Raw genomic sequence first — 20,815 nt, forward strand, 5'->3', positions numbered from 1 at the left:
CCCCTGCCGGTGTCTTCTCTGGTCAGGGAGGGAGTTGGGGTTAGGTCCTCTTTGTAGTCTCAGGGTCTGACCTGTCTTTCTTTAGCAACGTGTATAACCTCCATTCACCCTTCCTCTCTCCTGCTCATCAAAGGTATTCAGGAGTCTCCGGTGCCGAACGGCCACTCACTTCCAGGCAGAGATTTCCTCCGGAAGCAGATGCGGGGAGACTTGTTCACACAGCAGCAGCTGGAGGTGCTGGACCGCGTGTTTGAGAGGCAGCACTACTCAGACATCTTTACCACCACAGAGCCCATCAAGCCTGAACAGGTATGCCCCGTGATGCATGCCCGCCACACCTACCACTGCCACACCGGCCCAGCCACTTTCCTGAAGGCAGAGTCATCTGGCAGGGGGGTGTGGGTGAGGGCACACCAGGTTCTTCTCAGAGAGGTCTCTTCAGTGTTCTTGGCCAAACTTGGGCAGTCACTACATCCCACGAGGCTGGGAGGGCTTGTCTGGGGCTCCAGTCGCTGGCCAGCCGGGGGGTGGGTGACTTCTCTGGCTGCTCTTGTGTCCTTTCCAAGGACTCTCTGGATAGAAGGGTGTGATGATCTTCCGGGACACTTAAGGTGGTCTTGGGTCATTATCTTGTCAGTCAGGGTGATGGTGGAAATATGTAACCAGCACATGGCCTGGGGGCTCACTGGCCGTGAACAATGGAATGACGGAGCAGGCAGGTATCCCACTGTCTGCCCTCTCACCAGGTCACCCTGTCATACTTTCAGTAACTGAATCCAAGAGTCTGGAGATAAAGAAATGTCTCATTGCACAAACTCCCACCTGGGTTATTTGCAAGAGAGGGAGAAAGCAGGAGGGCCAGCCCTGGCTGACTGGCTGTCTGCTATACCCTGGGCGGAGTAGTCACTACCTGTGACTATAGAGATGGGATCACGAGGCTCGGCCCAGTGAGAGGCTCCTGAGGCCTAACTAACGTCCCTGGAGTACCAGATTCAATTCATAAGACTATTTCCTGACACCCAGTGTGTGCCAGGGGCTTGACAGGTAACCTTGCAGGCTAGACATGGCTCTGGACTGCCAAGAGCTCCCACCTGGTGGGCCAACCAGAGAGACCCCACAGACAATAACTTTCCCCAGCACTTTCCTCGCTGGTACTAGTGGTGAGAACTGGCGGCACTGAGCTTCCACTAAATGCTAATTAGAGGATGCTTCTGAATTTTCTCCAAAAAGTCATTCCAAATAGTGTAGGCTCCCTGCACAGCTCCCATGGAGAGGCGACATGCTGGAGAGAACCGTGGGTGGTGAGGGAAGAGCAGGGCCTCTGGGGCCACCTGTCTATGACAGTCTGTCTGTGTCCGAGCAGTTTCTGTGAGAGCTCTTGCAGACCTTCTAGCCACTTTGTTTTCAGAGGGTTAAACCAAGGTCCAGAGAAGCAGAGCAACTTACCTAAGGCCATCCTGCAAGACATGCATTCACATAACAAATACGATGAGTGTCTACTTTGTACAAGCCATGGAGCCATGCACCGGGTCACATCAGTGAACAAGATGGGCTTGGACCTCCCCTCAGGGAGCTTACAGACTTGCAGAAGAATCCCAATAAAAGAATTTCCTGAAGGGTCATGGGTTACAGGTGTGCTTGGTGCTGAGGAGGAGGTGTCTGAGGTTCTCTGAAGAGAACCTTTTCCTAAAGGAAAATGTTTCCTTTTCCTAAAGGAAAGGCTGAGCCACAGTGGCCTCCTGGGAGAAAGGTATTTATGCTGAGCCTGAAGGGTTTGGGAGCAAGGAGAAGGGGTGTGGGGGTGGAGGGAAGTGCCTGGCAGAGGGGACAGCAAGTGCGAAGGCCCTGAGTTGAGAGGGAGGCAGCAGGATGAGGAACGGAGAGAGCGGGCGTGGCTGTGGCTCAGGGACGGGCTGGGGGTGGTGCTGGGGAGGTGGGCCTGGTCTTGTAGACTGGGATGAGGATGGTAGTCTTTCTCCTACAAGTTGAGTGATGCCTCTGCTGGGTAGGACACGGTTATGGTGCTGGGCATAGCCGCCCCCACACACTCTAGATCCTGGGCTTCAGGGAGGAGAATCTGTTTCCATCGCAAGCACCCTCCCAGCTCTGCTCAGAGCCCTTCTGGGAGAGGGCAGAAGGCACGTTTTCTCCGACACGGGAAGAGAGTGAGAGGGGACTTGATCAGGGAACCTTCCTGGATGAGGCCTGTCCTTCCCTCCAGAATGTGGAAGAAAGTTTATCTTCTTCTTTTATTTTTTGAGATGGAGTTTCGCTGTTGTTGCCCAGGCTGGAGTGCAGTGGTGCCATCCCAGCTCACCACAACCTCCACCTTCTGGGTTCAAGTGATTCTCCTGCCTCAGCCTCCTGAGTAGCTGGGATTACAGGTGCCTGCCACCGCGCCCAGCTAATTTTTTTGTGTTTTTAGTAGAGACGGGGTTTCACCATGTTGGCCAGGCTGGTCTTGAACTCCGGACCTCAGGTGATCCACCTGCTTTGGCCTCCCAAAGTGCTGGGATTATAGGCGTGAGCCATTGCGCCCAGCCAGAAAGTTTATCTTTTTTTTTTTTTTTTTTTTTGAGATGGAGCCTCACTCTGTCACCCAGGCAGGAGTGCAGTGACGCAATCTCTGCTCACTGTAAGCTCCGCCTCCCAGGTTCACACCATTCCCCCGCCTCAGCCTCCTGAGTAGCTGGGACAACAGGTGCCCGCCACAAATGCCTGGCTAGTTTTTTTGTATTTTTTAGTAGAGGTGGGGTTTCACCATGTTAGCCAGGATGGGCTCGATCTCCTGACCTCGTGATTCACCCGCCTTGGCCTCCCGAAGTGCTGGGATTATAGGCGTGAGCCATCGCGCCCGGCCAGAAAGTTTATCTTCTAATGGCTGACAAGATCATGTAATTTTAGGGGTAACAGGAACCACAGAGGCAAGATTTCAATCCTCTTGTTTTTTTAGAGGCCCAGAGAGAGGACAGGGCATGTCTGAGGTCACCCAGCAAGTGAGTGGGGAAGTGAGGGGATCCAGGCCTCTGCACTCCACCTGGCTTCTGCAGCACAAATGTTTCTAAGAACCCCTAATTAACGCAGACACTCGGTGCGAGACTCCCTCTGTGTTTCACATGACTGTCATGGAGACTCAGCATCTGCACCATAGCTCCTTTAGCTCAGAGTGCCCAGGAAGGCCATGCAGCCTGCAGGGCCTCATCCCTGAGTGGTCTGGAAGCCGCCCATTGATTCACTCACTCACCTGCTCACATGCCACTCCTCTAACTTCTTCCCTGATCGTGGGCTGAGAGCCAGGCACAGTGCCAGGTGCTCATCAGCTCTGCCCAGTCTCACAAGGGCAGTGTGCTGTGGACTCAGAGCCCACAGGACAAGAGAGACTGTTCAGAGGGTCCTGATGAGGTGTCAGCCAGAGAGGGGGACGTTACCTGGGTTGGGAGCATTATGGACAATGGCACTGAGGGGCCAGTGTTGGATGGGGGGCTTGAAGGACAAGTCCCTTGGGCTCATGGAGAGATGGGGTCTGATAGGGAGGAGACCTGATTACAAACTCTGTGAGTACTCAGCATCTCCAGTGTCCTTCAGAATGAGCGGGCACGCCTGCAGGCCTGTCTCTGACTGTGCGCTCTGAGGCGGTGACTGCAGGTGAACTGTGTGGCGGGATAATGACTGACTGACCCAGTGTTTTCTGGTTAATCTGCTTCACCTCCCTGTAATGTGTCTTAATGAGGAGAGATGGAAGGTGAGGCGGCGGGGCTGCCCTGCACACACACACAGGCACTGGACTATGAATGACATACCCTCGCGCCCGATTCCCAATCACTTAGGACAAACGACGCCCGAGCAAGGGGCCGCAGGCTGGGAAGGGATGTGCGTCAAGGGTACAGGTTCCTTGGGCCCCTCATGCTAGCTCTCTGAGAGGTGAATGTTCCACAGGCCTTGCCTGTGAGCCCCAGAGTGGCATGGCGGTGGTGACAGGAAGGGGGCCTGAGGTGCTGGCTGCGGAGGCTGGCTTTCTCTTCCATTTTCGAGCAGATCGAGCTGTCTCAGTTTGTGTCTCTGTGGCCTAGTGCCCTGGATGGGGGCCTTGCTGTCACTTTCGTTGAGCAGCTTGGTGGGGAAGAAAGAGCACTTACTGGCCTTGGGGTCGGGAAGCTTGGTTTGAGTCCTGGTTCTGCCCTGCTGAGCAAGTCACTGTTTTTCTGGACCTCAGTTTCCGTATCTGTGGTAGGAGTAATCATGATTTTGATGACGACAACAAGAAGAACAGCAGCAACAACTGAAGCCGAACATGACAACAGCGATCCTCCTCACCTATACACCATAGCGTTCAGTTCACATCCATCCTCTCATTGGACCCCCAAGGCAAATGCCTGCCAAACAGGCTGGGCACGATTTGGGAGCCCCATTATACAGATTGGAACATTTTTTTTCACAGATTGTTTACTCAGGGAGTTTCTGAGATTGTTGAACTGCAGAGCTGGAATCTCATCTCAGGGTCTTCTGTCTTCATCTCATGCAAGATGGTTCCATGGGCCTCCAGGTCTAGGATGATTCCAGGGGCCAGTTTTCTGGCTGGTTGATTTCCAGACCTGGCCTATTGCAGTCAGAGTCTGCCTGTCATTCCAGAACTCTCAGAACTTGCCATAGGTTTGGAGAGGCCACATCCTCCCAGATCCTCCCACCCTGTCCCCCATGGGAAGAACATTCCTCATTGGGGCCAGGCAGGGGTCCTGACAGTTACTGCTGTTAGCTCGGAGCCTGCCCCACCTTGCAGTTTTTCCCGCCAGGATCTACCTGGGTGGATGGGCCCAGGCTGCTGGCTTTTATAGGGAAACGTAGTAAACCCTTTGCCGTGGGTGGAAAGGGTTAACGTTGACCACTCCTGGAACAGTGAAACACTTCCTTTTCAAAATGGTTTTTGAAAAAGCAATTCTCTTTTCCCTACACGTGGAGTGAGTAAAAATCATGTTGGAGGAAGAGAAGAAAATAAAGCTGCTGGTGGTGAGTGTGTGTGTGCGCACGCGTGTATGTGCGTGCGTGTGTGTGTATGTTTCCAGCAGTGGAATCTGTTTCAGTAAAACTCCCATTGACGTTGTCGTCGGCGCAGCGCTCCTGGTGGCAGCGGGTCCCTCCTCCGGCCGCCACAGGAAGGCCGTGGAGCACAGCCTGCCGTATTTACTCTCGGCAGACTATTAACCAACACCAGGCTATTAATCTGGCTTTTGAGCCTTCACTAAAGCCCATAAAAGCTCACAGTTGTCAAATGGAGTTCATTTTAATTTCCTTTCAATCACAGTAAATTATTCAGGTGATAAATCAGCTGGAGCAGCCTCCTGGCTGTAATAGAAACCCTAATTCCTGGCTAATTATCCAGCCCATTGCTGCCAACAGATCAATACGGGTGCAAAATGGAACGGGCCAGGGCCCTCCCTCCCATTGGGCCAGAGACAGAGAGACAGCTGGGGAAGGGGATGTGCTGCTGACCTCCCAGGAAGTTCAAAGGTCACAGGGGGTTAAACCAGGAGAAGGTCTGTCCCTTGTCTAACAGAGATAGCCACCAGAAATGCCTCCTGCTGTCATCAGCTGCTTTGCCCTCTCAGTGGTGGCACTTCTCCAGGCTGGTAGGCCGAACAGGATTCTAGCATTGCCTTCTCCTGTGGGCATCCTGTTCCTGGGAAGGGGCTGGTTTGTGCTTCTGAGCATGATTGAGCTTGGTCATCAGGGGTGGCCTGAACCTCGACCATGAGGCAGAAAAACAGCTAGGTACCCTGGGGAGAAAGAGGACGTGCTTTTTTTCTTCAGGGAACTCATTTTCCTTCATTGTGGATCTATGTCCCACCATGAGGAGGGGAGAAGGTGAGGAGGGGGTGGGGAGACAGGTGGGCCAGGCTGAGAAAGGGGAAGGCTTCCTGGAGGAGGTACCTTGAGGGAAGGGCAGAATGCGGCCCTGTGGCGATAGCAGATGGCTGGCTGGAGAAGGCATTCTAGGCCGAAGGAGCAGCACAGGCAAAGGACTGTGCAAAGGGAGGAACGCAGGTGTGGGCAGAGAGCTGCAGAGAGGCCTGGATGGTTGAAATGGGGGGCAGTGAAAGGAAGTCAGGTACAGTGGGGTGGAGGAACAGGAGGGCACCCCAACCGCAGAGGGCTGGAACACAGAGGTGAGGTGTGACTGCTTTGAGGGCAGTGTGTCCCAGAGCCTGGGATCTGTGGCCTGGATTATTCTGCTCACCTTGGAAGAAACCTTCACTGGGACCTCTTGCCTCGTCCTGTTTCTGCGACTACCATTGGATCTCCTTCTTCTTGAAGACCGCCTCCCATAAAAGTCCCTCATGGTTTCCCACCACTTGAAACCCCAACCCCAGACCTTCATCCCCATCACACCCCTTCACCATCCCCATGTCCCTCTGCTTGCTCACGAGACGCTTGGGCTGTGGCCAGGCCTGACCCTTCACTGCCCACACAGGCTGGGCTGCTTCTGTGTCCAAGGGGGCTGCTGCCCATGGCCCTGCCTCTCCCAGGACTGGCGTGTGCCTGTGTGTGCGTGTGTATGTGCATGAACGTGTGAATCCCAGGTGAGGCTCTGACCACGTTTGGTGACAGGTACTACAGTTATTACTTTCTTAATTTTGTGGCTCACACTCTAAGCTGCTGCTCACTGTTTCCCTGCCTGGAACATTCTTTCAGCCTGTTTCTAAAACCTACCCTGTCCAGGCCCTGGAGGAGTCCTGCCTGGCCTGTTAGGCCTTCACTGACCCTGCACCAATTTGGCCTGCACCAACTTGTCTCTTATCTGAGCTCATAAATGCATTGGGTTTTATTGATTGCTGTAGTAATTGCTGTAGCTACTGTGTACTCATTGCTTACAGTGTGCCTGGCTCTGTTCTGAGAAGACCGTCACTTACCCCACCTCATTACCAAGTCACAACTCCTATCATCCCCATTGTGCAGACAGAACAGCTGAGGTTTGGTGAGATGAGTACGGTGACTTAGCTAAGGGCACACAGTAAATGTGGGGCCAAGATCATAAGCCAGGTCCTTGGCTCCAGAACCCCAGCCACTGGGATACCCCCAGTTGCAGCACAGGCTACCCACTGACTCTTAGAGATGGATAGTTTCCTGGAGATGCAACCTGGGGGTTCAATTTTCTCATGCAAGGAGCTGAGCATGAGTTAGGAGGTGCCAGCCCTGCCACGTGAACCAGTGTGGTCTCAGGAAGCATAAACAGAAGTCTAGGGTGGTGACTGTTCCATTCTCCTCTGAGCTGGTTCTGTTCCTCTCACCCTGCCTCTCTCCTCACAGGGCTGTGCTCAGGGCCAAGCTCCTTCTTTGCAGACAAAGTAGTTTGTGCAGAAGAGCCAACTGAAAATTCTTACATAGGAAGCATGACTGGAGAAATTTGGGCCATTTGGTCTGATGAAGAGAAGGCTTGAGGTTGTGAGCAAGGAAGAAGATAGGCTAAAAGAACTCAGTAATAGCCCAAGCTTTCTGACAGTGGAATGGGCCTCCTTGTTAAGTAGTGAGCTTCCCGTTGCTGGAGGCATGCAAGTAGAATCTATCCATTTTCATATATGTGGTTTTAGAAGTTTAAGAATCCAGAGGGCTTAATTATCTAAATGCCAACACCTTTCCAACCTGAAAGAATGATTCTAAGATAAGAAGAATGAGAAGGGTTTGGTGGGAAGAGGGGAAGGGGTAGAGAAGACCTTTTACACTGAAGCACCAGGAGAGGCACTGGAGGGCAGTTCCCCCCAGGAATTCTCACTAGGGTGGACAGAGAGGGTCAGTCTGCATCGCAGGAGCCATGGCCCTGAGCAGCAAAGGGGTGGGGGCTGCAGGGTCTTGGGAGGCCATTGGATGATTCCAGCTTCTCTAGTGCATGGAGCAGGGCTGGGGTTCTGGTGAAGATGCCAGGGCCAGGATACTGGTGGCTGCTGTCAGCCTTGCTGCCTCCAGACAGTATCTGGCCTCCTCTGCCCAGGAGTTCAGGGCCAGGTCCCATGGGGGAGGGGTAGGCTGGTCAGCACAGTGGCAGAAAGTGGTATGTAGTGTTAGTGAGGTGGGAGGGGACGTGTAAGTCCCCCCGCATGCAAGAGGACTTGTGTACCGGGGCCAGGGCCTTGGATTGTATTATCTTGAGAGCAAAGAGAGGCCTCTGTGAGATTTTAGACCAGGGAGTATCAGGATCCAATCCAATACAGAGTGGAAGATTATTCTTGCAGCTGTGAGGAGACTTGGAGGGCTGGGGGACCAGGAGGCTGTTGCTAGGGTATAAGCGACATTGCTGTACCCCTGAAGATGGTTGCCTGGGGCTGGCTTCTCTCCAGTCTGTAGTATTGCCCAGGAAATGTAGCCCCATCATGCACGACTTCTCTCCTTTCCCTTCTGCTCCCCCACCTCCTCCCACTTCCCTCCACCAACCCCCCAAATCTCCAGCCAGGCCCCCATAGTTCCTAGAATTAGCTTGAATTTGATTCTGAGCTTCCTGATGATCAAAGCAAAATGGGAAATGCAATCAGTTGTGTTCTTCTCGTTGTCCGCCAGTGGAGAAGAGTCCAATTCCTCAGTGGAAGCCATGGTTTTTTTTGTTTGTTTGTTTTGTTTTGTTTTTCTGACATTTAGAGTGGAAGGAAATTTTCACATGGGCTTTCAGTGGGTAGACCAGTGAGGCAATGATCACGGTCCTCAGTAGCACATTTAGAGGCCCTGCAGAAGGTTGTATAGAGCTTGTCTTATGGATAAGTGTGATGCCCACAGGCTAATCAGTGCATTTCTACAGGGGCAGGGCTACTGTGACCATGTGGCTCAAGAAAGCAGCCTTTCTGATAGCCCAACTAAACTAAGAAAAATCCCAGACCCTCTCGGGTAGCTCTTCTTAGATTTTCCAACTTGATGCTCTGGGAAGATATGCTTTGGGGCTTTGAGACCTCCTGCCTCCCAAACGGTACCCCTGGGAAAATGTCCTCCTTAGGTGGAAAAGGTTCAGTCTATAGGAAGGTGCCTCCAGTGGTCACCATCAACTGCATCAGCTCAACTCTTGATGAGAATAAGAATTTCGTAGTTTGCATTGACTTCTCTGGTGGGGGCTTGGTAGGTAGGGGCTTGGGGAGGGAGAAGTCATATGTTTTAGAGATTAAAGAAGGAGATGGTAGGCTGGATGTGCTTTTTTTCAGGACTTCCCACTTACCATAGTACACATAGAATTTGCATCACACACTGGGATAAACAGGATGCTCGTGGCCAGAGGCAACTGGCCTATAGGCTTTAGCTTTCCCACATGTTCCCTGGTCATCCAAAGGCTAAGAGGGTTTGATATCTTGGCACACTATTTGTAAGGCTCTGCTTTTGTGGATAGGAAGAGTTGGGGTTTGGTTGGAGCTTTGAATCTTCTTTCTTATTCTTCCTCTGTAGGGTTGCCAGCCTAGCGAAAATGGACAAGGTACTGATTTGGGTACTGAACAAGTACCCAAATACTCACACCATACCTTCCCAACCATTTATAGGGGCTCTGAAAACCTGAGTTGGGTAGCACCACTTAGCTTTAAATTAAGCACCCCTTAGAGGAGACCTAAGTGAAGCTTCTGGTACATTATTTCCCAATCTGACTGCCCTGTAGAGCAGACCCTGCCTGGCTTACCCACCCAGTTGCAGGTGGGGAAGATGGAACTGAGAGATGGGACTTAACTGGGCCTTCCTATGGGAAGCCTGAAAAATATAGAAGCTTGAAGTTCCAGAGAAAGGCTTCTGAGTCACAAGGCACAGTGATGCCACCCACCAGGGAGCACAGCTCACTGCATGTCTTGGGCTCTGACCAGTGGGATAAGTGACTCCTCCCATGGCAGGGAGCTATAAGAGGGTGGAGGCAGGGGACAGGGCTTCTCATCCCAGTTGTTCCCAGCAGGAGGAGAGGAGGTAGAAATACCTTCCTGAACACTGAACTGCTTAAGATTTAACTTGTATGCTCTTTTGCCTTCAGAATGAGATAGTCACAAGGATTATTCCGAATTGTTGCTCCCTAGATCTCTAGAAGTGCCAGGTACTTCTAGATCAGCCATACTCTCCCTTAATCTATTTATTCTATTGTCATCATCTCAAAGTGACCCAAGGATGAAAATTACATGGACTCTATGGGACCTCAGCCTTCTTCACTTGCTTTGCTGCCAAGAATATTGCCTGGGGATGCCCATTTGTTTCTAAGTAGCTTGTGAAATATTTTCTAGACAGCTGAGTAGTCTGTCTTCCTGTGGACCAAGCACAGGGACGGCTCCCCAATAAAAATCATTCCTGCTTTGTAATGGTGGGGGATGTTTGAGGGAATCCTGGGCAAGCTGCCATAGTGAAAAGCATGGGGTTCTGGGCTTTAGTGATGGCTCTTGGGCTAGTCACTCTGGGTCATGGTTTTTGCATTTGGGGTGTGAGATTGCCCTGGGTCATCCTTGAGATCCATTCCAGCTCTAACATTCTGTGAGTGATAAGACAAATGGGAAATCCATCACTTATTTTTATTTTGACTTGTTTACAGTTTTTCCTTCTGTCTGTTCTACTCTTTTTGATGACAGGCAAATTCTGTGTTTGTGGGATTTAAAGATTACAAGTGAATTGTCAAAGAGCTGCCTGCCCCTTGCTGGGATGTTCTTTCATTCATTTATTCATTCATTCATCCAAGAAATTTTTACAGATATGACATGTCAGTGACATGGACCACCTGTGCTGTGTTATGTGGCATAAAGTAACAGCAATTGATGCAGCCAAAGGTACTGTGTGAGAATTGACTTTTGAGTAGAGATGTTTCCCCTCAAACAAGGCTATCCAATATTTGCAATTCAAAAAAAAAAAAAAGGACAAAAGAACAGATAATTCTGGTCTTACACCATGTTTGTTTTGAGGGTGTGTCGGAAGTTTGACTTAAGGAAGTCGGCTACTTATAAAACTCTTAAAAAAAATAAAAATAAACATTTATTGTTTTATGAATTATTTTTTTAAAAAGAACATAGATTTCTGGTTCTTATAACAAAGTCTGAGCTATCATATCATAAGTCTGATCCTATTGCAAACAATTGGATCAAATAAAACAATATATATATATATATATATTTTTTTTTTTTTAAAGAAAAAGAGGAAACTCCTCAGCGGTTGGAACTTAAAAGGCAGCTCAAAACCAGAACTTTAAGTGCATGAGCTAATGTCCTGGTGGCCCAGGGCATGTGTTCTCAATATAGGCTGTAGTGAACAGGGGCTGGGGTTTTGATGCTGATGTTGAGACAAAAGATGTAGCCCTAGAATTGTGTGATATGTGGGAGTAGGAACCAAAGCTCCTGCAAAAAACTAGAAACCGGCAAGGGCTGCACTTTCCATGAAATGGGCACGAGATAAGTTTTACCTATAGGCTGAAGGAGACAGTAGGGAAACGTGATTCTACATGGGACTCAGAGAAAAACAAAACTTTCTGAAAAATTCAAGAATAGAAATAACATAAAAACTGGATGTATATTAATGAAATCCCTGAGATGCCTCACAGATGCATATAAAAAAATTTCATCTGGATCCTTCCACAATTTAGTATGTACAACATGTCTACAGAATAAATAATAACTACTAAATAAGCTCACAATTTAAAAATGTCAAACCACCCAAGAAAATGAGGGAAAGTTAGGAGACATAATCAGGAAAATGAGTATTCCAAGAACCCAAGATAACAGACAATTTGAAAGAGATTAGAAAATGATTAAAGAGATGAAACAGACTAGAAACCATCATAAAAGAATAAAATGCCATGAAAAAAGAAGAAACAGACTAGAAAGAGAATCAAATAAATTTTCTAGAAATAAAAATTATGATGGTCAGAATTAATTAAAAGTTCAACTGATGGATTAAATACCAGATAAGACATAGCTGAATAGAAAATTAGTGATTTGGGAAGAGACAGAGCTGAGGAAATTCTCAGGAACACAACATAGAAAGCTAAAGAGTTGGGAAATATGAGAGAAAAAGGTAAGAGATAAACCAAAATATCATGTGAAAGTCCAACATACACCTAATAGTTGGTATAGAAAAATAAAAACAGAGAAAAGAGGCAATATTTGAAGAAATAATAGCTAAGACTTTATGGAACAAAACTGTTGCAAGACATGTATCATTAGATTGAAGAAGCATGCTAAATCCCAAGCAAGTTAAATAAAAATAAACAGACATCTAAGCAACACTTCAGTGAAACTGAAGAACATCAAAGACAAAGAGAAAATTATGCAAGCAACCAGAGAGACAGTATAACTTTTAGACTGACAGGGCACTTTTTTTAGCATTGTTAAAAGTCAGAAGACAACAGAAAATATCTTCGAGTGTTCAGAGATAGTAATAATTACCTCGTACTCAGATAAATGATCATTTAATAGTGAAGGCAAATAAAGACATTTTCAGATAATGGCAGGGAGAGTTTACCACTCACAGACTCTTGCTGAATTGCTAAATCATGTACTTCAATAAGAAAGATACGAGAGACTTGCAGTTTCAGCTCTGACTAGTGAAGTTTTGACACCATCACTCTGATCTTTACAATAAGAAGTAAAGCTGAACAAAAGGAAAATCAACATGTTTTCTTGGCTTATCAGAGAACTGAGGTCACAGAGCAAACAGCTACTCCCAAATCTAGAAAGTCGTAAGAGTACAGAGTTACAACTGAGATCTGCCAGATTAACATGAAACCTTAATATGTCTAATTACTTCATGTATCATGTACAACTTTCAACAAAATATTAGGCAAGAAAAAAAAAAGTAAGAAGAGACAAAGTAAGCATGAGAACCAGACTCAGACTTTGGAATTATTAGACAGGTAATTTTTTCTTTTTTCTTTTTTTTTTTGAGATGGGATCTTGCTCTGTCACCGAAGCTGGAGTACAGTGGCACGATCTCAGCTCACTGTAACCTCAACCTCCCAGGCTGAAGTGATTCTTCCCTCTCAGCCCCCCAAGTAGCTGGGACTGCAGGCAGCACCACCACATCTGGCTAATTTTTGTATTTTTTGTAGAGACCAGGTTTCACCATGTTGCCCAGGCTGGTCTTGAACTCCTGAGCCCAGGTATTCAGCCTGCGTTGGCCTCCCAAAGTGCTGGGATTACAGGTGTGAGCTACTGTGCCCGGCCAAGATAGGGAATTTAAAATGACTATAATTAATATGTTAAGGACTGTAATGGAAAAAGTAAACAAAATACATGAACGGATGAGTAATGTAAGCAGAGAAATGGAAACTCTAAGAAAGAATCAAAAGAAAAATAAAAAACACAGTAACAGAAATAAAGATTTTCTTTGATGGGCTCATCACTAGACTGGACACAGCCAAACCAAGAATTAGGGAGCTTGAAGATAAGACAATAGAAACTTTCCCACACTGAAAAGCAAAGAGAAAAAAGGATGAAAAAACAAAACCAAACCAGAAAACCAGAACAGAACATCTAAGAATTGTGGGGTAATTTTAAGAGGCATAGCATATTTATAATTAGGTTGCCGGAAGGAGAAGAGAGAAGGAAGAAGAAGAAATATTTGAAATAACAATGGCTGGGAATTTTTAAAAATTAGTGACAGATGCTAACCACAAATGCAGAAAACTCAGAGGGCACCAAAATATCTACATTAGGCATATAATATTCAAATGTCAGAATATCAAAGACAAAGAGAAAATCTTGAAAGAAGCCAGAGGTAAAAATCACCTTACTTATAGGGAAACAAGAATAAAAATTATAGTGGATTTCTTGTCAGAAACCATGCATACAAGAAGAGAGTGGAGGGACGTATTACAAGTGTTGAAAGAAAAAACTCACCAACCTAGAATTTTATGTCATGGGGAATTCTACTTCAAAAGTAAAGGACAAAATAAAGACTTTCTCAGTTAAACAAAAATGGAGAAAATTCATCACCAGCAGACCTGGCCTAGAAGAAATGTTGAAAGAAGTTTCTCCAGAGGAAGAAAAATGATACAGTTCAGAAACTCAGATTTACATAAAGGAAAGAAGGGAGTTGGAGAAAGAATTAATGAAGGTAAAATTAGACCTTTGATTTTTCTATTCTTAATTGATCTAAAAGGTAACTGTTTGTGTAAAGTAATAACAATGTATGGAGTGATTTATTACATATGGATAAGTGAAATGAATGGCAGCAATGTCCTAAGGGACAGGATTGAGGAACTGAGAATATTCTATCAGAAGGTACACGATTGAAGAGGAATAGTATCATTTGAAGGTGAACTTAGATTAGATATAAATGTATATTGCAGACTCTAGGGAAAGTACTAATACTAAAAAAAAGAAATATAGTTGAAATGCTAACAGAAGAGATAAAATGGAATTGTATGGCACGTTCAGTTGAAACCAGAGAAGGAAGAAGAGGGGAGGTAAAGAAACAAAGAACAAGTTCAACAAGTAGAAAAGTTACAAACATAGTAGATATGAATCCAATTATATCAATAATCACTTTGAATGTGAATGGTCTAACTATACCATTGGAAAGATTGAAACCCTGTCTCTACTAAAATACAAAAAATTAGCCAGGCCTGGTGGCGTGTGCCTGTAATCCCAGCTACTTGGGAGGCCAAGACAGGAGAATTACTTGAACTCGGGAGGCGGAGGTTGGAATGAGCTGAGATCTCGCCATTGTGCTCCAGCCTGGCTGACAGAGCAAGACTCTGTCTCAAAAAAAAAAAAAAAAAGGGAGATTGTCAGAGCATATTTAAAAAACAAAAGGACTCATCCATATGTTGCCTACAAGAATGATATGAAATACAAAAGGAGGGAATGGGATTTAAGAAGTGATGGTAACCAAATACATAGATAAATGAACAATAATCTAAATAGGTTTGTCCAATAAATAATATCACCTGTAAAAATAATTAATAGTTTCGGAGGTTTTAAGCAAAGTAGAAAAAAAGGCAACAATAATATGTAAGATTGGGAAGACGCTGATCTAAGTTAAAACATTCTAAGATTTTTGCATTTCATAGGAGGAAGATAGATATATTGATAAACTTAGGCTGGGTTAGGTCAAGGATGCAGGTGAGCATATTAAAGATAACAATTAAAGGGTAACCATTATGGTAATAGAATGCATAATGTGCAAACGAGAAGAAGCAAAAAGAAATATTTAGAATACTTAGTGGATCCAATAGAAGGTAAGGGAGAAAAAAGGTAAATTAAAAATATAAAATTACACAATAGAGGATAGAAATAAATAAAAATATTTGAATAGTCTCGATAAATAGATTGGATTTGCAAGATAAATAGAAGACATGTAAAATAACCAAGAGCCAGAAATGTGATATTTTTACTAATTAACCTAAAACAAAATGGTACTGAAAGGTTGCAAGGACTGAGACAGGAAAATATGGACCAGGCAATACTAACCAAGTAAAATGTGATAGATTAATCTCATTATCAGACGATATAAACTTTAAGGCCCAAAGTATGCTCAAAGACGAAGAGGATTATTGCTTAATGATAACAAGAACAATTTATAGGAAAATATAACACTCCTGAATCTGTATTCACTTAGCAACAGAGTGTTCAAATATTTAAAGCAAAAAAAGTCAATGAACAAATGAACAAATCCCATGGTATTTTGGGGAGCCTAAAATGCCCCTCTTGTTAATGAATAAATAAAGCTGACAAAACATTGGCAAGGATATTTGGAAGATATGCACAACATAATTAACAAGTTTAGTAAAATAGACATATGAAAGGACAACAGTTAGAGAATACATTTGCTTTTTGAACACATGGAAGGAATACTTCCATGAGTGCCCATTTATCCTGCCCCTTACTTATACCACCCTATCACCCTACTTCCCTACCCCCAAATATGTCTTATAAGGAACTTGTAGAGGAAGTGGAACTGGCTGGCCTATAGAAAAGAAAACTCATGGCTGGGCGCAGTGGCTCACGCCTGTAATCCCAGCATTTTGGGAGACCGAAGTGGGCGGATCACAAGGTCAGGAGTTCGAGACCAGCCTGGCCAACATGGTGAAACCCCGTTTCTACTAAAGATACAAAACATCAACCAGGCATGGTGGCACGTACCTGTAATCCCAGCTACCTGGGAGGCTGAGGCAGGAGAATGGCTTGAACCTGAAAGGTGGAGATTGCAGTGAGCCGAGATCACGGCATTGCATTCCAGCCTGGACAACAGGGCAAGACTCCATCTCAAAAAAAAAAAAAAAGAAAACTCAGTGGATACACAAGAATGTGACCTGATCTAAAAGGGCTCCTTTGGAGAAGGAACAGAAGCAGACTTCTTTGTAGTTCCAAGGGGCAGACCCAGGATTTAGGTGGAAATTGGAGAGAGGCAGCTCTCGTCTCAGTTGAAGGAAGCCTTCCAAGCAACGAGCTGCCTAAATGCGGATTGGGCTGTGAATCTTCTGTCACTGAGAGTGTCTGCTGTGGGCAGTGAGGCCACTTGGGAGGAAGACTGAAGAGGGGTTTCCAGTGTCAGATTGGGAATTGGAAGAGGTAACCACTAGGGTCCCTTCCAGCTCTGAGTTTTGGCATCCTGTGATGTGTGTGGTTGCATTTCCTCTCTTTTATTTTGGAGAAAAGATAAATTTGTTGATTCTTTCCCGATGTCTTGGCTGTGAAACCAAATGGGATGACTTTATTGAAGACCATCACATAGTACAGCTCAGTGTCAATGCTTTTAAGAAGGTGCAGACCATTCTTGGGTCAGGGCAACAGAATTGGTGATGTTTTCATTTCAGGCTCACCAAGAGGACAGATAACTTTATCTACCTATTGATTATAGTAGTTCAAGGGTTCCTGGCAAGAGCTGGCTCATCAGGATGAGAGCGTGAAAGGAATATGATGACAAACAAGTTTTCAGAAGGAGTTTAGGGACTTAGACGAGTTCTAAATTTCAGGTTAAGGTCCTATCTGTGGCCATCCATGGGGCTGGAGCTGTGGAATAGAAACTAAGGCCAGTGGAGTCAAAGAGGTGTTGCTTAGGGATGTTGAGGGTAGGTGAAGATAGTGGTGGGGGGTCCCGAGGAAGGGGGAATCTGCCAGGAGGAATGGCTGCATTTCACTCACAGTATGAGGGGATTGGCTTGGGCAGATAATGTGGAATTCTGAGGAGATGCTGTGGTAGGATGGTGTGGTGAGCAATGGCATGGAATTGTGCAGACCCCATGCCTGGCCCAGAAAGGCCTGGGGAGAGGACGGAGGTGTGCTTTCTACTGGGGAGTGCGTCAGGGACCCATGCCTGGAGGACTGCTGGAAGTAGTATAGTGTCGTGGTTAAGAGCACAAGCTTCAGAAGCACCTGCTTGTGACTTTGCAACGTATTATGTTAGTTTTGAGCTCACGTAATCTCTTGGGAGATTGTGGTAATAAAAGTGAACGTAGGCTTACCTCTGGAGTCTATGTGATTTTTCCTTTATTCCTAGCTTTGAGAACAATGGTTACCATCACATCTCAAACAAACATGAGCTTTTCTTCCTTTGTGTACAAAGTTATTATTTCCAACCTACTTGGCTTTACCACTGCTTTATCCTCAGGTTTCTCATACATAACATGGGGATAATAACAATGCTTGTGTTGGCCAGGCACAGTGGCTCATGCCTGTAATCCCAGCACTTTGGGAGGCCAAGACGGGCGGATCACAAGGTCAGGAGATCGAGACCATCCTGGCTAACACAGTGAAACCCCGTCTCTACTAAAAATACAAAAAATTAGCCAGGCGCAGTGGCGGGTGCCTGTAGTCCCAGCTACTCGGGAGGCTGAGGCAGGAGAATGGCGTGAACGCGGGAGGTGGAGGCATAGCTTGCAGTGAGCGAAGATTGCGCCACTGCACTTCAGCCTAGGCGACAGAGTGAGACTGCGTCTCAAAAAACAAACAAACAAACAAAAACAACAACAACTTGTGTTGTAGATGGTTATACTGATTAAACGAGATGCACATAAAGAGGTTTGGCAGAAGGTTCAGCCCATAGTAGGTACTCCAAATGTTCCTTTATTATCATTGTTATCATTATTAAGGAGCGTTCTGCCACATCAGAGGTTCTGCAGGGCAGAGAGTCAGGGTCATGGTGGGAAAGGGATCAGGAAAGCTCAGGTGGGGAGGGCTGGGTTGGGCAGGAAAGGAGTTGGAGAGGAGGCAGGAGGGAGTTTGCGCAGGGAGACAGAGTGGCTAAGAATGGTCTTGGTGGGAGGGATGAGAGACAGACCAGAAGGCCTTATCTGACCTGCAGTGATGCAGCATTTGCGCTGGGGAGTTGCTGGGAACTTTTTCTTCCCTAGGCTTTCTCTGTTTTTACTGTTTGCTTGGCTACTGATTACACAGGCAAATAAGCCCAGGCTTCCAGGGAAATATTCCATTAAAGCAATCAAAATAACAATTTGTAGCACTTTTAGAGCTTCTGCCTGAGGAGCTAAGAAATCTTTGTACTAAATTATTAATTCTGGGTTGTACTGCAAGGATTTTCCCCTACAAACAAACAATTTAATATTTCCTTTTTGGTGCAACAGAGGACGAGTTCTCCGGTCTCCTAGATCTGCCTCAAAAGGAGGGAGGAGGTATTTAACCCAGACTGTGATACTTCTAAGGAAACTGCCTGACAGAATGTGTCGCGTCCTTCTCAGAGGAAGGGATGGACTGCCAACCTTGGTAACCTTGTTCTCAGGGACACTTGCCACTCCCACTTATGGTCGGGCTGCCCCTGTGCCGGCCACATGACAAGGCGGTAAAAGCCAGGGCTCTGGAGCCCCTGGTCCTGGAACCTGGCATGCGTAACTGCTGGCTGTGTGATTGGGACAGTTTGCTTCCCCTCACTTAGCCTTGGTTTCTCCATCCACAAGAGGAGGGTGGCCATGCCAATATGCTGGCACAGAGCTGGTGTGAGGCTCCCGTGTGTCTCCAAAGTCTTGGACAGCACCTGGCACATGGAAGACATTCAAAGAATGTTATTTATTATCATTTACATTCTCAGGGAATGTGTCAATGATATAGAAAGGCTCTGCCTTTCATAAGGGGCAATGGGGGTGGGGTGCACAGAGAGTGGGTGAGGAAGAGGGTGCCAGGTAGGGAAGTGGAAACAGGAAGAAGAGAAAGAACAAAAGCATGGAGACGTATGCATATGTGTTCAGTCTGGGAAAGGGAGAGAAGTTTCAGGTGGCCAAATTGTGAGGTGTGGTGGGGGCATGGGTGATAGTTTTGGAAATTCTATTAAAAAATATATGTAAATGTTCACACACATATGTACGCTCAAATATAATATAATGAAACATAATATAATATGTAATAGAGTAATGTAATATCTGGACAGTGCATATCCTTAAATACCTTTACTTGAGGTCATTTGAGACTAGCCTGGGAAACAGCGAGACCCTGTCTCTACAAAAAAACTAAAAGTTAACCAGGTGTGATAGCCACTTGGGAGGCTGAGGTGGGAGGATCACTTGAACCCAGGAGTTCAAGGCTGTAGTGAGCCATGATCGTGCCACTAGACTCCAGCCTGGGTGACAGAGTGAGACCCTGACTTTAAAAAAATGAAAAATAAATAAACAAATGAATACATAAAATTTGAGGAAACTGAGGAAATGGCACTTGATCCAAAGCAAGGTTGAAAATTTTTACATTGCATTAGCCTGACAGGACATTTATGGTAGGTTTGGAGCCACAGTGTAATTTTTCGTGTCTTTTAAACATCAGGGCTTGTCACTTTGGGTGTTGGAAGATGAAGATCAGTGGTGGGCCTGATGGCACAGCCTCTGGAGTTGCTGGGAAGGGGAACGTTGCTTCCCTATGGGACACCATTTTAGGAATAGGCATATTCATTTATATGGGCTCCTCTGAACAAATTCATTCATGAATAGAATCTGGATGTCAAATTATAGCACATGGAATAAATCTGGAGAAATCCTATGATATATGCGCCCTGGGGGCAGCACTACTCATTCTCTTGCTGTTATCCTTTTTCTGGGCTTCTGATCCTGTTTAGAATGGGTTTTTGGGATTTGGAAAAAGTAACCACTTCCCTCCTGTTTTGGCCCTGGGCATAACCGAGTTATCATTTTACACTGTGGCTCGGGGGTTAGGAGCTAAGGAGCAGGAAGTGGCCATGGGGCTTTCCAATTTGGTTGGGCCCTGCCTGCTGGTGGTTGGCAAAGAAGTTGCCTCCAGTGTCTCCTGGGGATGCTTCCCAGCTAGCTCACCTGTGGATTTCAAGTAACTCAAAATGGACTTAAACTGCAAAGGGTCCCGGTGACTGTAACCTATCTCTAGCATGTAGTTTTCCCTTCCATTACTGGTAGTCAGAAAGCTGCATCTATGCTGTGGGCAAAACAACTCAGACATGTTCACACATGGCCTTGAGAGATGAACCTCTCATTGCTTTGGAGAAGCTTAGCTACAGGAAAATCTTACAGGACAACTGAAATTGGCCATTAGATCCCCTCATAGGCAGGTTTGAGGTCAAAATCTCCAGATGTTTCAACCTGATGAATGTGGCCCAGGTTTTGGCTGGTTCTGGGGAATCTTATTTTCCAGCACTACACACTGAGGTCAACTGCTTGGGTTTCTCTAGATCTCTGACTGGTTCCCATGAAGAGTTCTCTGATTTAAAAATTCAAGCTGTCCATCTGTGCACCGGGAGAAACACACGGAAATGCTCGAGGCAGCGCTGCTTGGCATTGCAGAGTTGTGAAGCTCAGGGGCAGCTGGGCCATGGCCCCTCTGCGAGCCTCAGGGAGTCACTTCCTGATGGAGCACTGCATCCTGATGGAGCACTCCTCAGGGGGTCACTTCCTGATGGAGCACTGCATCCTGATGGAGCACTCCTCAGG

General features: G+C 46.4%; 1 protein-coding gene across 1 annotated transcript in view; it reads left to right on the forward strand.

Annotated features, from left to right (window-relative positions):
* Positions 1-20,815, forward strand: part of PAX5 (paired box 5) — a 99,733-nt gene that overhangs the window by 66,932 nt on the left and 11,986 nt on the right. The window contains exons 6-9 of the mRNA XM_011970123.1: positions 134-402; positions 4,036-4,114; positions 8,972-9,090; positions 9,412-9,439. Coding sequence (XP_011825513.1) covers positions 134-402; positions 4,036-4,114; positions 8,972-9,090; positions 9,412-9,439 — 495 coding nt within the window. The remainder of the gene's footprint in view (positions 1-133; positions 403-4,035; positions 4,115-8,971; positions 9,091-9,411; positions 9,440-20,815) is intronic.

Source organism: Mandrillus leucophaeus, unplaced genomic scaffold (assembly GCF_000951045.1).
Source record: "Mandrillus leucophaeus isolate KB7577 unplaced genomic scaffold, Mleu.le_1.0 Scaffold929, whole genome shotgun sequence".
In the NCBI taxonomy this organism is placed as follows: Eukaryota; Metazoa; Chordata; class Mammalia; order Primates; family Cercopithecidae; genus Mandrillus; species Mandrillus leucophaeus.